This window comes from Calliphora vicina, chromosome 5, assembly GCF_958450345.1.
Source record: "Calliphora vicina chromosome 5, idCalVici1.1, whole genome shotgun sequence".
NCBI classification, from domain to species: domain Eukaryota; kingdom Metazoa; phylum Arthropoda; class Insecta; order Diptera; family Calliphoridae; genus Calliphora; species Calliphora vicina.
Window position 1 is genome coordinate 65,398,838 of NC_088784.1, and position 25,318 is coordinate 65,424,155.

The window sequence follows — 25,318 nt, forward strand, 5'->3', positions numbered from 1 at the left end:
ACACATATATTATTAAATTATCCGTTTAATTTTAACTAAAAAACTGAAATCATACATTTTTTAGGTATTTTGAAATTTATTTTCATCTCGACTGGTGATATCAGAAACCTCTTTAAATCAACATACAATCAACAGCATAGTTAAATGGACAAAAATAAAAAAAAATGTTTTACGAAAATGTATTGAATCCCAAAAAAGGAATTATAACTCGCCAGCGAACTTATTCAAATCTGTGATTATTTGTTATTATTAGTATTCTCACTTTTAGGTTTTCTAATTTAATTATCAAGCAATATTTCATCAGTTAAAAATAACAATAAAACAAATTTTATGGTTAATTTTAACAATGAGTTCTTAATAATTTATAGCCACACAATGAATACCTCGTTTATATTAAATTTAAGCAATTTCATTTGTTTGTCCTTGAAAATTTATATGATTTATGTTTAAGCAAAACCATTTATTTTGTAAATGCTATAAAAAAAATAATTAAATATAATAACAATAGCAGTTACAATATATTGGGTAGACATATTTTACTTTTATGGATCTTAGATTCTTTGAATATCCTTTAGAATTTATTGCAAAATATTTAATTTATTATGTTGTTTATTGTTTCCTTTCTTTGTAACCATAGCATTATTTATAAACACATGTACAAAGTACTTATACACAGAGAAAATAGATTCGTTATGGCAACTGAGTCGATTTTATCAACTATCATTGCAATTACCGAAATTTTGATGTCATAATGTCACCTTATTGGTATACCGAGAAAATAAATTTGTTATGACATCTGAATTTTGTACATGCTATCGGTAACCATACCTATCCATAAATCAATTGCAAGTACCGTTGATATGTTTCCTACTAAAAGTGATTACAAAATTATATTTATTTGTTTTATTTTCAAAAAACAAATAATATAAAATACAATGATTGAACATCTCTTTTTTTTTGTTATATCTACATTACAGTTAAAATCTACTGATGTGAATTCTTAATATTTCCCTCTGAAACTGTTGCAGCAGACATAGCAGTAGTGTTTAAAAACTAGACTATAAGTAGCAGTAGCAACGAAAAAACACAAGTAGTCTAGTTAAAAAAGTATTAAAAACTCGTAGTCAAACAATTACTACTGCTGCTGCTAGCTACATTCACATTTTAGTAGCAGTATTTGTAGTAGCAATAAAGGAACAAGTTTTAAAGTAGCAGAGTCATTTGTTTTATATTGCTTCTGCTACATTTTAAATTTAGTAGCAGTTGAAGTACTAGCTGAAGAAGCAGTTGCTTTGGTAGTCAAAAATCTTCAGCCAAAAATGTATTGTTTATTACTATATTTGTTTACTGTAGCAGTAGTTTTAGAAAAAACAAGAAAAATAAACAAACAAAATAAAACAATTGCTATCGCTACAGAAAATTGTTTAAAACTGTACTTGTAGCAATAGTTAAAAATTTTATAGTTATGCATAGCAGCACCAAACACTTAAAAGTTCAATAAGGCATAAGTTGGAAAAGCAAGGAGATTCAAATTATTTCCTTTCCTTACATATCACAGTGGGGCTGAATTAAAATCGAAAGTGCATTATTTTTGTTTCCATCCGATTTCAAATATTTTTATAATTTTGGAAAACGCTTGGCTATTTCTTCCAATATTTTTGATTTAAGTGGCATATTTTTGAATCTAATTGTTATATTGACATGCAATTTTTTTTTGTAAGATAAAAAACTAACTTATCTGAAAAAAATAGTTCGGAAAATCGTTTTTAAAAACAAGAATCCGGCATTCTAAATAATAAAGTATAAAAAGAACTTGTCAAAAGATCAATGGGAATCCCGAGATTCCTAAAAATTGGAGAGAAAATCCAAAAATGGTATTTTTTACAGTTTTGCCCACATTTCCATAGGAGTTGAGAAAATACTTTGGGGATAAATAGGGAACACAACAACCAGCTTTCCGTTTTCTGATACCAACTTTGGGATTTTAGAACATGTGGCCCATAGTTGAAATTTTGATGAAAAAACAGGTCAAAATTCGAAAAATAGGAAATGCTTTTATACCAAAATGTTCTCCGTAAATATAACTTACAGAAAAAAAAAACATAAAATTGTTATAAGTATGTTCTTACAGAAAGTTTTTTTTAATAATTAAAAAAGAATTAAGTCACCTTTTTGCCCCAAAAATAGCAAAAATCTAATATTTTTTTAATTTGAAAATCGTTTATTTGTGAATCCATAATTGATATTTCTGTGAAATCTTTTGTATATTATTGGTAAATTAGTTGTCTAATTAACAAAAAAAAATTAAGTCCATTCAGTCCAAAAGTACGACCTATTGTTTTAAAAAAGCGGACCAAGGTTTGGCAAAGTTTTTATATTTTAATTTTGAAATGCCTATAACTCGTTAATTATAAGAGAGCAAGCATGTTTAAAGGCCTCGAGCGCTTTCCAAAAATATAAAAATTTTGAAATCGGATGGGAAACAAAAAAATGCCACGTGTTTAAAAATTGTACATGTCGAAGGTACCCTACTAGCGCCGCTCCTTGAGAATTTGTAGGGTCCATTTTAATAACTTAAACTCGAATACTTCTTGGCTATGCCTGCGTCAAACTTTATCCCGATCGGGATACAAATGCCAGATTTATTTCCAAATAATTTAGATTCTGCCCCACTGTTCATATTAAATCAGGGTTTATCTAAAATTATCAAGGAAATCCATTAAAATTAATGTTTCTAATAAAATTGCTTGCAAACTTACCATTTGAAAAATTTATAACTGCAAAAATATTCAGTCTACTGAATAATTTCGATTGTGTTTTTGATTTTAATATTTTATTATGAAACATTTTTTGTCATATTTTACTTTATTCGAATATTTTTATATACTTTACAAATTATAGAGATATGAATCAGCTGATTTCAGAAATATGGCAATAGAAAAATAACAAAAGAAAATGTCAAAATGGTTGTGGTTTGAAAAGAGTTACAAATATATGTCACACTCGTTTCCTATTGAAATTTGTATTTTTTCGCTCTGCAAATCACAACCTTTGAAAACTATCATTTGTTGCATATCTGTAATAGTCTGTGATATCCATAGTTATTATGTGGTAAACACAGAATATATAGAAACATATTTTTAGGAGAAAATATTTTAATACAACCAACACTTAGGGCACTGCTATATATTGACCACGATCCAGTATCGCGATATTTATTGAACGTGTACCATGCAGTATTGATGGATCGCACAATTGACTAAGGGTACTGCTACTCGTTCAATATATATTGAGATATTTGGATCGCGATCCATCAATACTACATGCTACACGTTCAATAAATATCGCGATATTGGATCGCGGTTAATATATATTGAACGTGTAGCAGTACCCTTAGATTTTAACCACAATATTTACTCTTGAAACTTGAGTTCAGATCCGCCGAAGTTACCGAATCACTTAAATTTATTTTTAACTGATTCAAATTGATTTCATAAACCAACATAACAATTATTGGAATCAACAGATTTCGCATAGTCATAATAAATTGTTTGTTTATTTAACTAAATATTCATAATACTAACCAAAGGGTAACATAGAGACGAGACGTAATTGTCAGAAACCTAAGTCTGTTGTCAAAAACCTATCTCTGGCAACAACAAAATACATGCTAGACAATGTATTTTCTTTTTGTATCAAAAATATGATTTGTTGTATTTTTGTTTGACAAATCGGAGTGTTTCGTCTCTATGTATAATTGTCTATGATACTAACCGTTTTCCAGTCAAAATGTTTTCTGTGTGTATGAATAAATATTTTAATATTTAATTCAAAACAAAGTTACTTGATCCTGTGAATAAGAACCAAAAACTCAAGGACTTTTCATTACAAAAAGAAATTTATTTGTTTGTGTATAAATCCAATATGTATTTAGTGTGTGGTATATAATACGTTTATTATCCGTTGTATCGTAAACTGTAAAGTGCTTTTGTATACAAATATTTGAATATTTTGTTAAGATTATGTTCTAAGTAAAGCTAAAGATTAAATACCATAAGATGCAGGAGTAGCCATTACAAACGTATTTTCATGGGTTGCGGCTGACTTTAGTTATATTTAATTAAATTCTCTATATGAATGTAATATGGAGTCCAAAAAAGTAAAAAAAATTATTTAGAGTTTTATATTCGGTAGTGCCGAATTTTAAATACCCTACATCTAAATATAATGAGAATTATAGAAACTACCTTGGTATAAACTCTAGAATCAATTTCAATATATACGAATCAAGAACTATAATTGAGAAAGTCATCAAAATTTACATAATTCAATTTCCTATCAGTGCTTGAGGTCTAAACAAAAATGTGAGGGATCGCAACAGGAGGTGAGTCACTTCCCGTACAAAGTAAATAGTTATTTCTAAATATCTTGAGAATTATAATGATTTAAAATCCAAAAATTTTCAAAGATCCTAAAGCGAGGCAAAAAATTCCCTATGCAGTATAATTCAGAGCGTAAGGGGGTATGCAAAACATGATTTAAATTTTAGATTCTAGCATTGTGATTAGAGAAATTTTCGTTTAAATTTGAAATTTATATCAAAAATAGGTATAATTTCTTTCACACGTCCGTGCATCACATATGATTCACAAATTATATTATTTTTTAATTAACAAAATAAACTTTGGACGCACAGCATAAACTTTTTTTTTTGTATGGGGACAGGCAAAGGGTTAAATACGCATAAATCTTTTACAAATATCGAACTAACATTTTACACAGATTCATATCCAGAAATCATACTACTGGAGTTTGTAAATATAGGCCTCTTTTTGGATAAAAGTCCTGTATAAGGACCACCTCAGAAAAGCGTATAGATGCACAAACAACACAAATCTGTTCAGAAACACCCTCAAAATCAGAAGTTATTCTAAAAAAAGCGTTTTCAGTGATGTTCGTCAACTTGACCGACTTCAAATTTTTTAACGGGTTTTGGAAGAAATCTAATTATGCTTTAAAATGACGTGCATTCTTTGATACATTTGTAAGTTATAAGTATTGTTTTTGTTAAGAAAATCTAAAAAAAAACAAAAAAAATTCTCAACTTTTTTTTTAGTCGCTTTTCATTGCTTATTTTGATATGAAAGCTTATAAAAATGTAAACCAATTAGTGTTTATAAAAACCCGACTTTTTAAAAAACCGGTTTGTCGGTTAACCGAAAAATGGCCTTTTTTAAAAAACCGGTTTTTCGGTTAACCGACATCGAAAAAACCGGTTAACCGTCATATATGTGTAGAAAACATAAAATGTACAAAAAAGTATATACAGCTTTAAATTTTTTAATTTTTAGTAGTCAGGAATGGTTAATATTAAATAACTATAAATATACAAAAGTGCTAAGTCCATTTATTTTGTAAAAATTTCAAAATTATTATCTCAGTCAAATGGAAATGATTATAAATATGTTACTAAATATAAAATACTTGTTTTAATTATTGGTTTATTCATTAAATTTCAACCAAAAAATGTAAATCACTTTTTTAATTTAATCTATATATATAAAAGAGTAACGTTACTGACTGACTGACTGACTGACTGATTCATCATCGCACAGCCCAAACGGCTGAAGCTAGAATCACGAAATTTTAACTGTGGGTTCCTCCCTCCCCAAAACGATCCGATAAGAAGGGATTTTTGGAAATTCGAACGTTTAGGGGGTAAAAACGGGTAAATTCGGTAACCTTATATCTTCAAAACTAATAAAGATACAAAAAAACCTAAAATAGCATGTTACTCCATTTAAAAAATAAGCTGACAGGTGTTTCGTACTTTTTCGAAATTCGAAACTTTTAGGGGAGAAAACGGGTAAAAACGGTATTTTGGTACTTTTTTTGCACCCTATGTATCTTTTAAACCAATAAACATAGAAACAAATTTTAAATCGTATTCTTTAATTAACAAAAAATAAAAAATATAAGTTTGGTACTTTTTGGAAATTCGAACCTTTAAGGGATAAAAATTGTGTTAATTTTTGGTACTTTTTCATAAAATATGTTTTTCTATAATTTGACATAGACATACGAATATTTTATTATGAGCTCCCACCACGTTACAGAAATTTATTTGAATGAAATTGTACCACCTCAATGGGGATAAAAAAGGTACCAAAAAGGGGATAAAATCGGGAAAATACATTATATTTGAAATTATTAAGCCAATTTTGATAATTTTTTTAACTTTGGTTCCTGGATTCATACAAAAATTAACTAACAGGGTTTTATTTGGAACTCGAGTACCAAGGTGTATATTGGGCCAAATCCGGGTAAACAGTTTGGTACTTTTTTAAAACATATTTATTCTTGGTCTTGAACCTAGAAACATGAAATAAAGCTTATATATAAACCGAGTGAGTGGAAAACCACAAGTGTGGGTTTTTTGGTACTTTTTCTATATTCTAATGGTACTTTTTTGAATTTTCTATAACTATGGACTTAGAAACATGAAATTAAGCATATATGGTCATAAGTGAGTGAGAATTCTAGGGGGAGACTTTTTGGTACTTATTCTTTATTCGAATGGTACTTTTTGTAATTTCTTCACCAATGAACCTAGAAACATGAAATAAAGCTTATATGGAACCGAGTGAGTGGGAAACCACAAGTGTGAGCTTTTTGGTCCTTTTTCTATATTCTAATGGTACTTTTTTGAATTTTCTATAACAATGAACTTAGAAACATGAAATTAAGCATATATGGTCCTAAGTAAGTGAGAATTCTATGGGGAGACTTTGTGGTACTTTTTCTTTATTCGATTAGTACTTTTTGTAATTTCTTCACCAATGAACCTAGAAACATGAAATAAAACTTATATGGAACCGAGTGAGTGGGAAACTACAAGTGGGTGCTTTTTGGTACTTTTTCTATATTCTAATGGTACTTTTTGAATTTTCTATAATATAATGGACCTAAATATGAAATTAAGCGTATATGGTTCTAAGTGATTGAAAATTCAAGCGGATACCTCATGGTACCTTTTGTTTATTCTAATGGTACTTTTTTTAATTTTCTATAGCAATGGACTTAAAAACATGAAATTAAGCATACATGGTCCTAAGTGGGTTAGAATTCTAGGGGAGACTTTTTGGTACTTTTTCTTTATTCGAATGGTACTTTTTGTAATTTCTTCACCAATGAACCTAGAATCATGAAATAAAGCTTATATATGTATACCCGAGTGACTGGAAAACCACAAGTGTATACTTTTTAGTACTTTTTCTATATTATAATGGTACTTTTTTGAATTTTCTATAACAATGGACTTAGAAACACGAAATTGAACATATATCGAGCCCTTAGCGCCAAATTATCGTAAGCGACATTTTTAAAATTTTTGTTTTATTGCAGAAATTAAAATTTTATGGACCGACTGATGTTTTAGCGTTCTCAGAATTTCAAAATTGTTAATAACATCAAAAATATAGGGGGTAAGATTTTATCGTAAGTCAATGTTTACATTTTACAATAAACAAATTTTATCGTAAGCGACACACAGTGGTATAGAAAAAAAAGAGGGAAATAAATCTGTAACTACTAAATTTTAGATTGGTTTGAATGAAATTTCACATGCGCAAAGAAGAATTGTTGTCGAGTTTAAGTTTTGAACGTGGACCTCATGGGCCCACCAGGGGCTCGCCAAGGGCCCTCAAAGTAGGACACCTCGGGTATGTTATATTTTTAAAACGATATTATTTCTTGGTTTGAGTTCCGATTTAAAAAAAAACATTCTCCTGTAAAATTTGTGTTTTGTCGCTTACGATAATTTGGCGCTAAGGGCTCGATATGGTCCTAAGTCTGAGAAGTCTAGGGGGAGAATTTTTGGTACTTATTCTTTATTCAAATGGTACTTTTTGTAATTTCTTCACCAATGAACCTAGAAACATTAAATAAAGGTTATACGGACCCGAGTGGGTGAGCAACTACAAGTGGGTGCTTTTTGGTACTTTTTCTATATTCTACTGGTACTTTTTGAATTTTCTATAACATAATGGACCTAGAAATATGAAATTAAGCGTATATAGTCCTAAGTGATTGAAAATTCAAGCGGATACCTCATGGTACCTTTTGTTTATTCTAATGGTACTTTTTTTTTAATTTTCTATAGCAATGGACTTAAAAACATGAAATTAAGCATACATGGTCCTAAGTGAGTTAGAATTCTAGGGGAGACTTTTTGGTACTTTTTCTTTATTCGAATGGTACTTTTTGTAATTTCTACACCAATGAACCTAAAGCCATGAAATTAAGCTTATATGGACCCAAGTGAGTGGGAAACCACAAGTGGGGGATTTTTGGTACTTTTTATATATTCTAATGGTACTTTTTTGAATTTCCTATAATAATGGACCTAGACTTTCCAAAAAATCGAAGAATTTCAAAACCGATCGGTTTCGGTTTTGTGATAATTTATTAAATCTTAAGTATTATAGAAACAAAATTAGTTGATAATATAGGAAATGATATACAAATCTAAAATTCAAGCTTGACGGGTTATGGTTTAGTGAATGGGAATTTAAAAGTGATAATCAATGGTACTATTTCCTTATTGCAATGGTACTTTTTGAATATTTTATAATAATAAACATAAAAATTTAAAATTAGGAACACATTTTGCATTTTCTATAATAATGGACCCAGAAATATGAAATTAGACATTTACAATTAGATTCACAAAGTGAGACTTGATAGTACTATTTCTTTCTTCTAATTGGGGTGGCGAAGCGCACCGGGTCAGCTAGTATTTGATAACTTTGAAATTTATTTTCACCTCTACTTTCTGATATGAAAGACAAAATGTTCCAAGTCCCAAAAAAGGACCTATAAGATGTAAACGCACTTCCACTTAGCTGTGATTATTTGTTATTATAAAAAACTCCATTATCAGATTTCATAAATATTTCAAATAATGAATTTTAGAACGTTTTTTGTCTCTCCTGTAATATTTCCGAAAAGCTAACGAAATGATTAATAAATTAAAATTTTAAGAACAAAACACACTAATGAAGTCAAATTTATTGAAGGAAGGTATGTACATCGAATTCAATTTAACGTTTGGTAAGATCATCACTAAGTTTTTAATGAATCATTAGTAAGATTTAGCCTAAATTATAGAATTATGCGGAATTTAATTTTAATTTTTAATAGTTTCATTATGTGAAAAAAAGTTTATAAGTAAACTCATCGTCCTCTATTATTTAGAATCATTGTAATTCTTAAAAATATTAATCTAAAGAGTTTTGTATTGTAAATCAGCAGTTTACGTTTCAAATCAGACCAATAATGTGTATACAATGAATATTAAAAATGCACAAAAACGTGAGATTTATCAATTTTAGTCCCAAATTTTAAAAACCGGTTAACCGAGTGATAAAAACCGGATAAACCGGTTAACCGAAAATCAACATTTTAAATTAACCGGTTCGCAAAAAACCGAGATTTGGAAGAAAAACCGGTTTTTCGGTTAACCGGTTAACCGGTTTATAAACATTAAAACCAATGTATAAAGGAAATTTAGTTCTTAACAAAATTTCATTATTGAAATCGGATGAAAGTTGTAAAAGTTATTCAACTTTTCATACAACTTTCTTATTATTTTATCTGAATAAAAAAAATCAAAAACTACACAAAAAAAATATTGGTACAATTTTAATTTTCAAGGTAAATTTTTTCGAATTTTAAAACTAAAATAATTTTTTATAGAACAAATTTAAAAAAAATATGAAATAAATAAAAAGAATTGCGAAACTACCTAATTTATTGTAATATACATTTTATGCATACGTTTTATAAAAGATCAATGCTTTGCCTCTCCATAATTGTTTAAAATTTGAGGGTGTTTCAAAATCTTTGAAAACGGTTTTAGTATGTCCTCACCAAGGCCTACAACCCCCATTAGGTTGCTTTTCAAGTTCTGACAAGATGTTAATCAATCAGATGTAAATTGCAAATTTTGACTTTTTGGAATTTGATTTGACCATCAATTCTAATTAATATATTATGAAATGTGTACACAAAATTAATCATTTCATAAAAAGAAACATCAGAGATTATTTTATTTTAAAAAAGTTCTTCTTAACTGTTCCATCATCCAACTGTCACGTCCAGATTAATATGATATAATTTGGTTTAACGCTGAAAACAAATATAGCGTTTTACGTTTTGTTGCAATTTTATTTCGAATACGTTATAAACTGTTCAACATTTCAAATAAATGCTGGTCTATGAAGTCTACTTATTCGAAAAAAACTTTACTGGTTTTTGGTTTAATTTAGTATTAATAAATTCTATGGAATGAAAGGAGTTTTTAATTTCCGGGAGACTAGGGGGATTATTGTCTTTACATCAGCGTAGTTTTTGTAAGTCTCATTATACTCATATTTATGTGAAGGGTATTTAAGATTCCTCACTGCCGAATATAGCACTTTTACTTGTTAAATGTAGGTTTAAAAGTTCTTACCAATTTTTGATTAGCTACTTCGAATAAAGCATTTAGTATTATTATTCTAAAACCTTAGGTTTTGCAATTATTTCCAGTTTAAGTTTAATTTTTGTTTGCAAAATTAACACTAAAAATGTGAATAGAAACACTTAATACAAATTAACTTTTCATATTCGTTTTGTTTGTATAATTTAAATAAAGGACAACAATACCTACAAACATGTGTATAAATTAATTGCAAGAATATATAATTGGAAAAGTCTAGCCAAGTTATTTCGTCTTAAAATAATATAAAAAAACGTAGTAGGATTCTTAACAAGTAGGTGGATGAAGAAATAAATGAAAATGTAATTACAGGCTGTAAAGAGCAATTGTCTGGTTGTATACCGCGCAAATACAGTATTACAACCTAAAACGGTGGCTATTGGACAAATGCAGGTGTAAGAAATATTTGTTATATTAATTCTTATTATTTAAATTCTCTTTTCACAATTATTTCTAGTGTATTTTAAGCTGTGCATACAAGTCATTAAAATTTTAAATTAAAATAAACTTATTACATTTAAGCCTTAATCATTTTATACTTTATATTTTAAAATTTGTATTGTTTTCATTTGATTGCCAAAAACTAAGACAAAATACAGATTTAAATGCCTAAATTTTAAAAATAATACTGGTTAAAATGATAAAAGAAAACAAATATGAAATGATGTAATTCACTCACCTGAAATGAAGCAGTAAATGCTGATATAACTTCATAAGTATGCTCCCAAGGATGATTAGGATCGGGACGAAAAGGTGTTAGTATATACTGCAAACCCAGTAAAGGTACCAGCAGCAAAGTGGCTCTAAATAAAAAATGAAAGAAAAAGTTTAACAGAATTTCATTAAAACATTTAATTCCATTTAACAACTTTACCAACTTAAATTGCTAAATAAAATTCCTCTTCATATCTAATTTTCTGTAATACATGGCCAGCGTAATAGCGGAAAAACACACTTAAACGTGGCCATAACAAAGAAGAGGATATGAAATAAAAAATTAAACATTTCTTACTTACCGAAATGCCTGGAGCACTGTACGTGATGGGCCACAACTGTTTTGTAGGCTGGCAGGTGCTTTCATCTTTAATAAAACAACACGAACAATATTGCACAGGAAGAGTAAATTAAGGAACATTGAAATGCAAACAGGTACAACCAGAATATTGTCAAAACTTGTAGGACTCATCCAACAGCTGTGAATATAGAGTAACAATAAAAATGCAATTTAACATGAACATTAAATACAAAAAAAGTCCTTTTAAGTATCATAATTTCTAACTAAACATAATTAAACACCAAACTTACTGGGCATTTTCGTTGGCTGCAGCAATTAAACCGCGCGCCAAACCATAAACAAATATAACAAGAGCCGGTGAGCCCCAGCCAAATGCTATCAACCATTTAACCAATTTTTTCTCCGATATAAAGGCTGACACCAAAACCGTATGTAAATAGAAACCCTCACACAGCATCCACGAATAGTTGGTCAGCAGAAAATAATGCAAAATTACATGCAGAGCTACGCAGAAAGGCTGGAATTACATCAGTGGTTATGTTAGGCAAAAGATAAACATGTGAAAATTAAAAGAAAACAAAACACACACACATTAGATTATTTATTTAAGTACAAAATTATTTCATTAAATTTTATGTTTAAGGATTACAATGGTTAACAAGTCGTTGGTAAATGTGTTATCATTCTCATACTCAACTTACCGGACTTTCATGCAGCAGCTCTGAGTTGGGCATCACAACCAAATACCATATCAACCATAATGAGTTATTGGCAGCGAATGATGTGAAAAGATTCATGTGCAGCGTTATACGGGCACATTTCAAGGATCTGCAAATGTAAGGAGGTGTGAAAAATTCAGTTAAACGTTTGTTAATATAAAATATACTTATTTGTAATTAATTTAGTATAGAAATAGATATTAAGTTATATTAGAAAAATAGTTTCATATCCATTACAGAAGATATTTTCAAAAAACAAAATAAATTAAAAATTTAAACTAAATGCCTATTAAAATTTAGCATGTGTTAGTGAGCTTTCCCTACCTTCCTACTTGCTTTATTAAAAAGTCTCATTTATTGAAATCTGCCCATATTTGCACAAGTTACAGGCTGTAAAAGTTTTACTAACCCGAGGTAGCCAATTTTTACACCCTCAATCACACCTAGTATTCTATCAGGTCAGTCACATATTTAATTTTCTGAAACCCTATGTCCTCCTCTACGATATTCTGATACGTCATTCTTCAAGCGGTTTTGATGATTCAGATTCATTACCACTTTTTGGCGATTTACTCCACTCTGCGGTGTAAATCATTACATATACATACGTATAATTTTTTTTTTAACGCTTTATTGAATTATTGAATCTGTCTGTTATCGACCTTACAATAAGTACTTAAATCTTATAACTAAAATTAAAGCTATTTGCTCTTCAACAGGAGAGCCTTAATGGTAAACTGTCACTCATCTTAGCGGGGTGGTAGATCTGCTCTACGGAGCCTGGATCGGGTTTGGGTCTGCACAAGTTGTCTTGCAAGTGTATTGGGATGGTTTCGCAGCTTCACAATATATTTCTTAGGGACTTTCTTGAACTCTTCCTTTACCAATGTCACTTCTAGGTCTCTGTGGATGTTTTCATTTCTTATGTACCATGGTACTCCCGTCATGGTCCTAAGAATTTTAGATTGGGCCCTCTGTATAAGATCAATACTGGTGTTGCTTGCCATTCCCCATAATTGAATTCTATATGTCCAAATTGGTTTTAAAACGGTCTTATACAGGATGGCTTTATATTCAAGGCTTAATTTTAATTGGTCACAGATTAACCAATGAAAGCTAGAGGCTTTTAACTTCATGTGAAGTCTATTGGTTTCTATGTGTCGGCGCCAAGTAAACCGTCTATCTAGATGAATACCATCGTAGGTGACATAATCAGACTGCGGTATATTAAAGTTGTTGAGTGTGACAGGTGGGCAATTTCCTCTCCTTAGAGCGAACGTAACATGTTTACTTTTCAGCTCATTTACCTTTATTCGCCAGTTTTTCAACCATGACTCCACACGTACGAGGTAATTCTGTAGTTGACTAGATGCCATGAGTGGGCTTTCGTCTGAGCTAATAATGGCGGTATCATCAGCAAATGTTGAAATTGTTAGTTTATCGCACGTAGGGAGGTCGGAGGTGTAAATCAAATATAGCATAGGTCCTAGTACACTCCCCTGTGGAACGCCAGCTCTAATCTTGTATTCTCTCGTCACATAATCATTGTACTTAACTCTGAAAAGTCTATTCGATAAATAAGACTCCAGCAATTTATGAGTACATAGTGGTAGTAAACATTTGATTTTATGTACTAGACCTTTATGCCATACCTTGTCAAAAGCCTGTGCAACGTCTAAAAAGACGGCAGAACAATATTTCTTTAAAAGATTTCCTAATCTCTCCAGTTTAACGATTGACCTGTTCAATGGTGCCATGATGTTCACGGAAACCAAATTGGTGTACTGGGATAATGTTTCCATCATTCAAAAAAGGTATTATCTTTTCCTGGAATATTTTGTCGAATAGCTTCGACAAACAAGGGAGTAGGCTAATAGGTCTATAAGAAGATGGCAGGGTTAAATCTTTACCCGGTTTAGGTATCATTATTATTTGAGAAATTTTCCAATTTTTTGGATAAATTCCTAGTTTCAAGATCGCATTAAACAATATAGATAGCACAATTTTTAAGAAAAAAAATCGACAAATTTATTTTTCAACAGAGTCAATAAATAGTCAAAACTATTGATAATATACATTCTCTATTTTATTTTCACTGAATTGTTTGTTTAGTTAACATTCAATTTATAAAATATAAAGAATTAAGCCCATTTCAATGACTCGAACTACAAGTCGAATTAAAGATTTTTATACAAAATTTCTTTACAATTTCTTTCGGGATTGAGGAGAAGGATATAAATTCGAAATTGGTTAAGTTGATTGTGATCAAGTTTCTCTAAATAAGTTATATTGAATGAAATTTTGCTTAAGTTTTTATAAATTAAAGCATTTCAGTAAAATTGTTTTATGCTAAATTCCCAATTTTTAATTTGATAAATTCACTGAAATTTATTGTTGGGGGATAAGCTAGCTCCTATGCTCATTTCACTGGTTTCTAATTAAACTTTTTAAAACAATTTTCCAAAACTTTTGTTGAGATTTTGGAATTTACTTTCAAATATCACATAAAATAATGAGCAAATTGTAAATTAGTGCATAATTCTCTTTAAAGAAATCGTAAAATTTATTGGCAGAAATCTTCAATTGGCCATTTTGAATCCTTAAAAACTAATTGAACACAATTAAAACTCTCTCACAAATCATATGGCTGGTACAACAATTTAAAAAATTGATTTATATGTATTTTGTTATTGTTTTTTTGATAGCCGACTTAGGTTTTTTACTCTGAGTATATTTTATTCTATGGAGTGAGTAATGTCTAATATATACACTAGAGTGACCCTTATTTTTTACTGATGTTTCAATGCTCCCAATTTATATAATAGTTCTCAGTCATATGAAATCCAAATTCTAAAAATATGTATTTAGCAAAATAAAATAACGTTTAGAAAAAATTTTTCAAAGTATTTGAAGTTTCTAATTTTTAATCTTTCTTGGACAATTTCGATCAAAGGTATAAAAGTGTCCTAGAAATTCAAATATGCAAATTAGTAAGTAAGTTACCCAAAGAAATAAACCGAAATTAAAAGAGGATACGCAATGTTTTTTAAAAAAAAAATAAAAAACATTTGCATTTAAAATTTAGTATAACCGAATTTTTTTTTTGGAAATTTTTTAAAATTTCTCTTAAATAAATTTCAATGATGTTTAGATTTCATTGTAGATCTGTGTAAATGAAATACAAAATTTATTATTTATTGGACATCAGTCGGATTTGTCATTGCCGATTTTAATGAAATTTACCACAGTTATTACTTGGGTACGTCAAAGAGTCTGTCCCTTTTGTATGAATCGTAGGTTTTTGTATACAAAATTATTTTATTTTTCAACATAGTCTCCTTTGAGCTCTATGTACTTTGTCTAACGTTTCTCAAATTTGTTTATCCCTTTTCAAAAAGCAAGATTCGTCGAGGTCATCAAAATAGGTAATTTTTGTGAGGTGATTTCATCTCTGGAGTCAAATCTCTTTCCGCCGCGACATTTCTTCAGGTTGGAAACAAGAAATAGTCACTCGGAGCTAAATGCGGAGAATAGATCGGAGGAGGGAACTTTTTGTAGTCTAAGTTTGTTTAACATGGAAACTGCACTTTTGTGCATTCGATTGTGACAAATTCGGCAGCCATCTTGCGTAAAGCTTTCTCATAGACAAGTGATCATTCAAAATAGAAACCACTGAGCCATAGGAGATGCCTATGCCTACCACAATCTCTCACACTTTCAATCTCCGATCGGCCAACAGCTTTTATAGATCTCAACTAGGCATCCAGAACGTTCCGCATCATACATTTTTTCCAATTTCTCCTCAAGGCACGAGGTAGTCTGCTATCAATGGCTGTCAGACACATTCTAAATGACGCAGCTTGTTCAAATGTTGACCAAGTCAATTAAAGTAAAACTAATATATCGTCTTAAGCAGAATTCTACGAATTGCTATTGATTTGGCAATAATTGAATCAAGCTGATTGGATGTTATTGACGCAGCTTGTTAAAATTTTGACAGGATGACAGATGCCTGTTGACAGGTGCAGTGTTACCCTTACAGTTAAGTGACGGGAAATTTAAAAAGTCGCGGACTTATTGACCCACCGTTGTATGTATTGGAAGTGTTCATCAAATCATACCCCTTTTGACTCGACATTCAAAAATGCATAAAAGTGTAAGTACATAACAGAATATAGCTTTTAAACCATAGAATGTACACCAATAAATTTGATGCTATTTGAAAGCCAAGTTTATGTCCTTTAAAATTTGATAAACAAATCACACATATTTCAAAAGTTCAATTCAAGAGTTATAAAATTCAAAGGCCTATATCGTAATTTTTGCCATTTTTTTATTTTAAAGTACAGAAAGTGACGTTATCATATGGTAGTAGTTACTATATGAAGCACGTAATTCGGTAACATATAGGGCCATACAACTAGGGACCATTTTCGAGGATCAGTGCTTTTCTTTCTTTGAATTTTTTACTCAGATCTAAAATTTGTTTTTAAAATTGGCCAAGTTAAGAGACTTATTTATAATTTTAGAATCTTTGGTGACTTCCACTAAAATTTTCCGAAAAAATTTGTCTTACAGTATTTTAATCCTTAAATATCATTTTATAAATTACTTTTTTAAATTGACTTTTTTAAATTTCCACCAATGGTCACCATAAAATTCCACAATATAACCCTGCAAATAAAAATTCTCTCAGCCATTAACTTATAATTTTTTTTCATTTAGTATAATTCTCTCTTCGACCAAAAAATTTTAATTTGACCGACTGTAAAAAAAACTCAGACGAGCTGGACTATAAGTTTGTTCTACAAAAATAATCTACTCAACATGCCCTTTCAGAATTATAGGGTCGTAATTATGTTTCAATCAAAAAGTACTAATTTGATGGACAGTGTAATTAGTCATAGCTTCCATAAAAGGCCCGCTTCCGTAAATCACTTTAACGAACATAAGCCTCTTAAAAATGTTGATATCCACATAAAATTCAACAGAAATAAGTTTCATATAGACATAAATCACATGACGTAATTTAATGGCGATCGGTTCATAATTAGTCATAGGTCCCATATCATAACTCTCGAAAAACATTCATGAATATTAATTATTGAAATTGACCAAAAAGAAGTGTTTCTGCATATTTACTCAGTGTAAGTTATTATATAGTCGGGCATGACCGACCATACTTTCTTACTTGTTTAGTTTAGGTGTTATGCACCAAAATAAAATATTTACATGTGGATGCAATACGAAACGTATAAGTAATATTTGTTTTTACTAGAATAATTAAAAATAAAGTATACGTTTAGGCGTTTCATTAGAAAGTGTGAAGAGTATGTGCGTAATGCATTCATAGCGGATATGGCAAATTCAGCATTATTGTGATGCGATACTTACTCTGTATGGATGGAATATCATTTTTGCCAAATAAATCGAATAATTGATGAGTTATTTGAAATTAATTTGTCTTCATTAAATATTTATGTTCAAAGTTTTATACAAATAACCTAGATCTAATGTAAATTTGTATCTATCTCTCATACTTTGGAAACTTTAAGGATTTTTTGCAATACAAAAATAATTTTCTATCGTACATAAAGTTATATGAAAGTAGGACATAAAGGTGTGTGTTTATTGAGCTATTTTCTATACAAATTTATGAATGAAAATAATGATGAGTCTTTCAAAAACCAATATGCAAATATTGATTTTTCGTGACCGTACGTTCGTAATTAAACAATATTTTTTTTCGTGAGAGTATAAGTGAATCTGTGTGACACAAATTTTTAGTTCGTTACATTCACTCGCACCTTTCTGCTTAATAAAATAGATTGTTCACTAAATAAAGTAGAACAGAAAGTCAAATTGAAAAAAATTAAATAAAAATATATTTTTTCCGCTTTTTTTCTATCTAAACCACACTAGAGGTTTTATTTTTAAATTAAAAAAAATACTTTCATTATATATTGCTCCTACACAACCCCACATGTAGATAAAAGTATTTATTTAATTCCATTTGCCACAAAACAGGGAATTACAACAAAAACATTTGTTGTATAAACAACAACAAACCGCAGAAAAGAAAAATAACATTTAGAAATTTCTTTAAACAAAAATAAGAAGGAAAACAAACACAGCTGTCATCAGTGGCAAAGATAAGTACATACGTACTTTACATACATACGTATTACTTACAAATGTCTGAAGTATTTCTGTTAATACGCACAAGTTTGTGTGTGAATATGTTAAATACAAGTTATGTGTAATAACGTACAGTGGGACGAATTTTACAACTGTTTTAAAAACCATTCATAAAACACATAATTGATAAAAATTAAGCCGTAACAGTAGATAAGTTACAATCAGGGGCCAAATTACCGCATTCGTGATCGAATGATCTATCGTATTGAAAAATGATTTCGATATTGAAGTTATGATAAAATGTACTAAATTTCTTGCTCGATATCGAATGCTATAATCTCAAATAAGAAAATTACGATCAATTTTATTGGATATCGAATGAAGTAATTTGGCCCCTGAACACTTCTTTACAACTCGTTACTTTTGAAAATGTAGATTTCGACATTAGACAGATTTTTACCATATTTATTAAAATATAACCCAATGTGCTGTGCATTAATATGTACATACATATGTATTGCGTAAACGTCTGCATGTGTCGTCTTGTTCTTGGGAAATCCCTTGACAAATTTATAAAATGAGTTGTAGAATTTCTTACTTTCTGCTTCTTGTTTCATTTATCTAAAACGAAATTTAATGTCCTCCAAAGTACAAGGTATTCTGATTATATTGCGAGTGTGACTAACTACCATCAAATGGTTTTTATATCTTAAAACACGCACTAGTTTCGAACACAAGGAGGTAATAATTTTTGGATTAAATTGTAGAAGAATATACTTTTATCAAAATTTTTCATACAGAATACCACAGCAGATCACCGGATCAGGTATAAAAATAAGTTTATAGGTCTTCACTCCTAGAAATAAAGGTTGAGGAGCCAAAAATATGGGTCATTTCATGTCAAGTGATTCAACTTTTGAAGTCGATGTCTGATTTTGCAAAAAATGTAAAAAATTTTATGTTTTGAGTTACAAAACCTTTATTTTGATAGATATCCAACTCGCATTCCACTAAGCGACCAAATATGTCTTTAAGGAAAATATATAAGCTTTCTTTTGAGAAAAAAGGACCCATTTTGAAAAAAAACGTCAAAAAAGTTTTTTATTTCGAAAAAAAATTTAAATTTTTTTTATTTTTTTTTCGAAAGATTAAAGAATAAATAGATATCTAAACTATTTGGGACACATTTTGATAAGAACAATCTATATATATATTATTTATTTATTTACATGATATTAAAACTTATATTAATATAAGACTAATATTAAAAACTTAGCGAGAGCAACGAAGGCTATAAGCTTCTATATATATAAAAATGGATGTTTGTATGTGGGTATAAATTCAAAAATTGGCTGGAGCGATTGTAATGAAATTTTCAGAATAGTCTAGCGGGTAACACTGTTAAGTCAGATTTTTGATTTTCGGTCTGTGGGCGGAGGGGTGGAGGGGTGGAGGGGTGTGGCAAAATCAAATTTTTACATTATACCGCTAATGCCACTATATATATAAAAAACCGCTGGACCGATTTTGATGAAATTTTCAGGGAATCTTCAGAATAGCCCAGCGGGTAACACTGTTCAGAATCACTGCTTCACAAATGCGTCCCAGTGCATCTTTATTGATAGCTGCAGAGATACCTCAATAGCATAACGAAAGACTAACTAGAAGCCAATCGCTTCCGGATTGGCTGGGGGAACGTGCAATTTTGGCATCAAACAATTATGATGTTAACAAACTCGATGACCAAATACAATTGAAAGTGCCTGGCGAAACAATAAAATACAAATCGATTGACACAGTAATGAACGAAGAACCAACCAGTTTGGCCAAAATGTCAAATTTTGACACTCTAACTCAGAGAGTTCTCGATCGATCTTGTTGAAAAATTGTATATGAAATACTATCCAATAGGACTAATCTTGGTGCAAATTTTATACCGATCGGAAGACACCAAGTTCAAAAGTTGTTTTACTAGACATGAAATCTCCAAATATATATGGTGTATTTTATAATTGAAAGGAAACAAACACTTGGTACACAGGTAATTTATTTTCATACAAAATTGATATAAATAATTCTTCCTTTTACTCCTGCCAGGAACATAGGGCCGTCACAAGATTATTTTAATAAGTTCGATCTGATGAACAATCTTTAATTTCATTCCAACACAGTTGTAAATGGCATAATTCAGTTTCAATTTACCATCTCCTGGTGTGTGATGGTCTTCCAATACGCCGTCTGCTCTGCGGATTACAGTCTATGACTTGTTTAGCAATAGCGTTGTGTATGTCCAATCCAATTCCATTTGAGTTTGCGGATTTCAATTTGGATAGGCTGTTGACCAGTTTCTGAACAGAGACGATAATTTGAGATTGTTCTAGGCCTGAATAAGCGCAGAATTTTTATCAGGTATTTATTTACAAAAAATTTTATGGAATATATGTCACGTAGTGCTGCATCTACGTCTCACATCCAAACAACAATGTGGACTTCACATTCGAATTAAATATATTTATGTTCGTAATAGTTTCTAATAAAATCTTCAATGTACCAAGTTTTTATACCCTTCACACTGAGTGAGTATATATAAATTTGTCATTCCTTTTGTAATTTCTACATTTTTCCTTTGCGACCCTACAAAGTATTGTTACGAAATTGTACTTGAATTCAAATATAACGATTTTAACGGCTGATTTAAAGTTGCATAATGCTTTCAAAAAGCAGTGTCCAAACTTTAACATATCTGTGGGCATTATTAACATTGAATAAAAGCATTCAGTTGACCATTGATCGTAAGTTGGCAACGCTGTTTGCTGCGACCGTATATTCGAATTCGAATATTCAGTTAAAGAACATTGTAGAAAGTACACCACAGATGGCGTATGTATTAGAAAGCTCTATACAGTTAAAAGCAATCTATAATGCAGATGCCAGTGTTATAAATAGTGGCAAAGGTTGAAGTAGTGAGTGATTTTATCAGACACGTTTTTCGAATAAACATCAACTGAGTGCCTTAAAGTGTGTTGTATTTTTCAAGTGAATTCGTGTACATTATAAAGTATGTCTGTACTTCTGCCAATTTATAAACGTGTATAAAAAACATTGAGTGACTATTTAACTCTGTGGTTGTTGTACATTTTAAATAAATAAAGAGTTGTTACAATTTTTAAACTACTAAACGGCTTTTATTAGCAATCAAAAGTATCCGGTTTATTTAAAGGAAATAAACCAGCGTTTTGAAAAGGTTAAAACGTAACAGTATATATGTATATTCTGGATCGTTATAGATAGCGAAGTCGATATAGCCGTGTCCGTCTGTCTGTCTGTATGTTGAAATCAACTTTCCGTACACCCCAAATAACTTACATACATGATTCATACATCAATATATCGGGAATTCTTCCGGCTCGGTTGCTATTTAAAATCAACAAAATCGGCCCACAAATGGCTTAGATATAAGGAAAAATCCGAGACAACCTCGATGTTTGCCCTATATGTGGATTATTAAGTCATTAATATAGACAATATGGATATCTAATGATAGATATTTCAAAGTCCATTGCAACAATGTATATAAGGCTATAGAAAGTTGGACCTACAATGGGTCAAAAAAACTTTTTTGTCATAAATTGTTTTTTTAAATTTTTTTTAAAAAAATTAAAAAAAATTTTAACTAAAATTTTTTTAAAAAAAAATTAAAAAAACAATTTGGAAAAAAAAAATTTAAAACAATTTAAAAAAAAAAAATATTTTGTTTAAATAAAAATATTTTTAAGTATAATTTAGTGAAGTGTATATAAGATTCGGCAAAGCCGAATATATCTCTCTTACCTGTTATTTTTACAAACTATATATATTTTTTTTAATTTTAATATGAAATTAAATTTATTCGATTATTCGAGAATTGATTTTCTATTTTAGACGGAAAATTTTTACTCATTTGAATGAAAAATATATTTTTTTCGATTATTCGAATAATTTTTATTCGTATGATATGCATAAAATTGTATGATTTCTTATGTTCGGCCATTATCAGTTTTACTTTTTTTAGTGGATTTATTATAATTTTTAAAACCTTTGTAGGGCTCCATAAATATATGCATTGTAAGAAACATACATATTTATAACATAAATTTAAATTACAATATGAATGTAACCATGTTTATTTAAATTTCTGTGTTCAGTTAAAGTATTTGTTACTTTCACTCTGCGTATTATTTGTTATTTTTTTTTGTGTAAATTGTTTTTAATTTTATCACAATTTATTATTGCTTTAAAGTAAATGAAATTGTATTTCATGTCAACAAATGTGATTTAGATTAAAAATTTGAATTTGAATTTGTTTATTTTGCCTTCTCATTGTTTGCTCCTGTGTTACCGAGTTTAACGTAATAATTTCCATAAATATTATGTATTTTTATTCGGTTGCTTATTTTTAAGCCAAAAACACACATGTTTGTGTTTATTCTTCGTAAACAAAATACAAAATTTAAGAAAAACATGTAACAAAAGTCTTGCAAGAACAAATCATAAAGTCTATAAAAATCCACATGTTACACAATAAATATGTAAATTGTTTCTATTTTGTTTTCTTTTTAGCATTTTATTATTTATTAAGATTTTGGAAAATTGTATTTGGACCAATGCAAATAAAGGTTTTGTAAATGGTTTATGGCATAAGGAAAAACAAATCTGGGTAAACTATATAAATTCTATGGATTTAAGGAAATAAAATTATGCTGAAATAGAAAAAAAAATAAAAAATATAGGAGACAGTTCAATCTAGTGCAAATAAATTTATAATTGCGCATATGAGGAAAATTAAAAATGTTGGAAAGTAGTTGAGATTAAACTCAGAATCAGTTGCGTTCGTTAAAGGTTGACTGTGGTGGTCTAGTCAGATTTCAGCATCTCGTAATAAATAGGACCCTTTATATCGAATTAGCTTAGTATCATAGATATTTGGCTTAGATGCCGATTCGTCTGGTTGGCCGGCTTCTTACTTACTTCTTCCTTTTTACTGGAGAATGCTATTAACATAAAGTGTAATACAACTATAATTAAAATGCTTGACACTGCACAGTGGGGCAGAATCGATTTTTTTTGTTGAAATAAATCTGGCATTTCTAAACGGCTGGTCCGATTGGAATAAAATTTGACGTGGGCGTAGCCAAGGAGTATTCGAGTTTAAGTAATTAATTAGGGTACCTTAGGGTGGCCCTTAATAAACGAAAGTTGGATTTTGGCCATTCTCACCCTCCAGTTTGGTGAACATTAGCAAAAAAATCATCCTGAAAAAATTTTAGGTAAATCGGTTGGGGTTAAGACGTGCCGCAAGCCCTCTGAAGTTTTGAGATGCATTTACAAGGGGAAAAAATGCATTTTTTTCAGTTTTTGTAAAAATTTTGCCATTAAAAAATTACTTTTGTAATTTAATTTAAAAGAATCGAAATGTGTACGTAATTGTCGTTCTAATGAGACATAAAAAACAGAAATCGGTCAAAAAATGTTAAAGTTATTAAAAAATCGCCAGGCCATTAATGTGTCTCAGGCCACTAGAACAAGAAATGTTGGAACAAAATTAACATATTTTGAGAAATATTAAAATAAAAGCTCATTTTTACTTAAAATATGTCCATATTTACTTGTATATGAGTTTTTGTCTTCGTAGGATACCGTTAACCTATTCTTAGGTATGAACAAAAAAATTTAATTTTTTTAACGGCAGTTTCAAAACTCCATTTTCAAATTTTTAAAAATTTTGTTAAACAAATTTCAGAATTTTTTGATCATCTCATTAGGATTTATTAAGAGTATAATAGGGAATTAAATCGTGAAAAAATTATGAAAATATCTCTTATAGTTTTTCCGTACCTGCGATTTAAATTTTGAAATTTTCGAGAAAAACCAATTATTTGGCAATTTTTAGGCCAATGAGCTCTATTTTCTTACTCTTATGAATTTTAAGCAAAACTTAATTAGAATATTATAGTCCAGATAATTCTAAATATACTCTGAAACTTTTACTAAAATCAAAAAACGTTAACCCTTAAATCGTGAAGGTCAAAGGTCAAATTTTTCAATATTTGGAATTTCTCTTGGAAAGATTTCGAAATGATCGAAATGTTGTATATTTTTGGGCCGATTTTGATGAAATTTAACAAAAATATAACACAAAGCCTAGTATTTACAAAAGCAGCAGAAAAATTAAAATTAACCCTTATAGCACTTGGTGTTAAAATGACCCCAAACTTCTAAAACCATAAAAAATTATGATTTTAAAAGTTTGGTGTCATTTTAACCCCAAGTGCCATTAAGCGTTAATTTCCATTCTTGTGCTGTTATTATAAACCCTAGAGTTTATGTTATATTTTTGTTAAATTTCATCAAAATCGGCCCAAAAATATACAACATTTCGATCATTTCGAAATCTTTCCAAGAGAAATTCCAAATATTGAAAAATTTTACATTTGACCTTCACGATTTAAGGGTTAACGTCTTCCGATTTTAGTAGAAGTTTCAGAGTATATTTAGAATTATCTGGACTATAATATTCTAATTAAGTTTTGCTTAAAATTCATAAGAGTAAGAAAATAGAGCTCATTGGCCTAAAAATTGCCAAATAATTGGTTTTTCTCGAAAATTTCAAAATTTAAATCGCAGGTACGGAAAAACTATAAGAGATATTTTCATAATTTTTTCACGATTTAATTCCCTATTATACTCTTAATAAATCCCAATGAGATGATCAAAAAATTCTGAAATTTGTTTAACAAAATTTTTAAAAATTTGAAAATGGAGTTTTGAAACTGCCGTTAAAAAAATTAATTTTTTTTGTTCATACCTAAGAATAGGTTAACGATATCCTACGAAGACAAAAACTCATATACAAGTAAATATGGACAT

At 29.5% G+C, this 25,318-nt stretch overlaps 1 protein-coding gene across 3 annotated transcripts in view; it reads right to left on the bottom strand.

Annotated features, from left to right (window-relative positions):
- The window catches only part of Dh31-R (Diuretic hormone 31 Receptor), a 289,250-nt gene that overhangs the window by 28,836 nt on the left and 235,096 nt on the right, over nt 1-25,318 (bottom strand). For all 3 annotated transcript variants that reach the window (XM_065513351.1, XM_065513352.1, XM_065513353.1), the window contains exons 9-12: nt 12,257-12,383; nt 11,846-12,072; nt 11,557-11,733; nt 11,220-11,343 (exon numbers count right to left, since the gene is read on the bottom strand). In XM_065513351.1, coding sequence (XP_065369423.1) covers nt 11,220-11,343; nt 11,557-11,733; nt 11,846-12,072; nt 12,257-12,383 — 655 coding nt within the window. The remainder of the gene's footprint in view (nt 1-11,219; nt 11,344-11,556; nt 11,734-11,845; nt 12,073-12,256; nt 12,384-25,318) is intronic.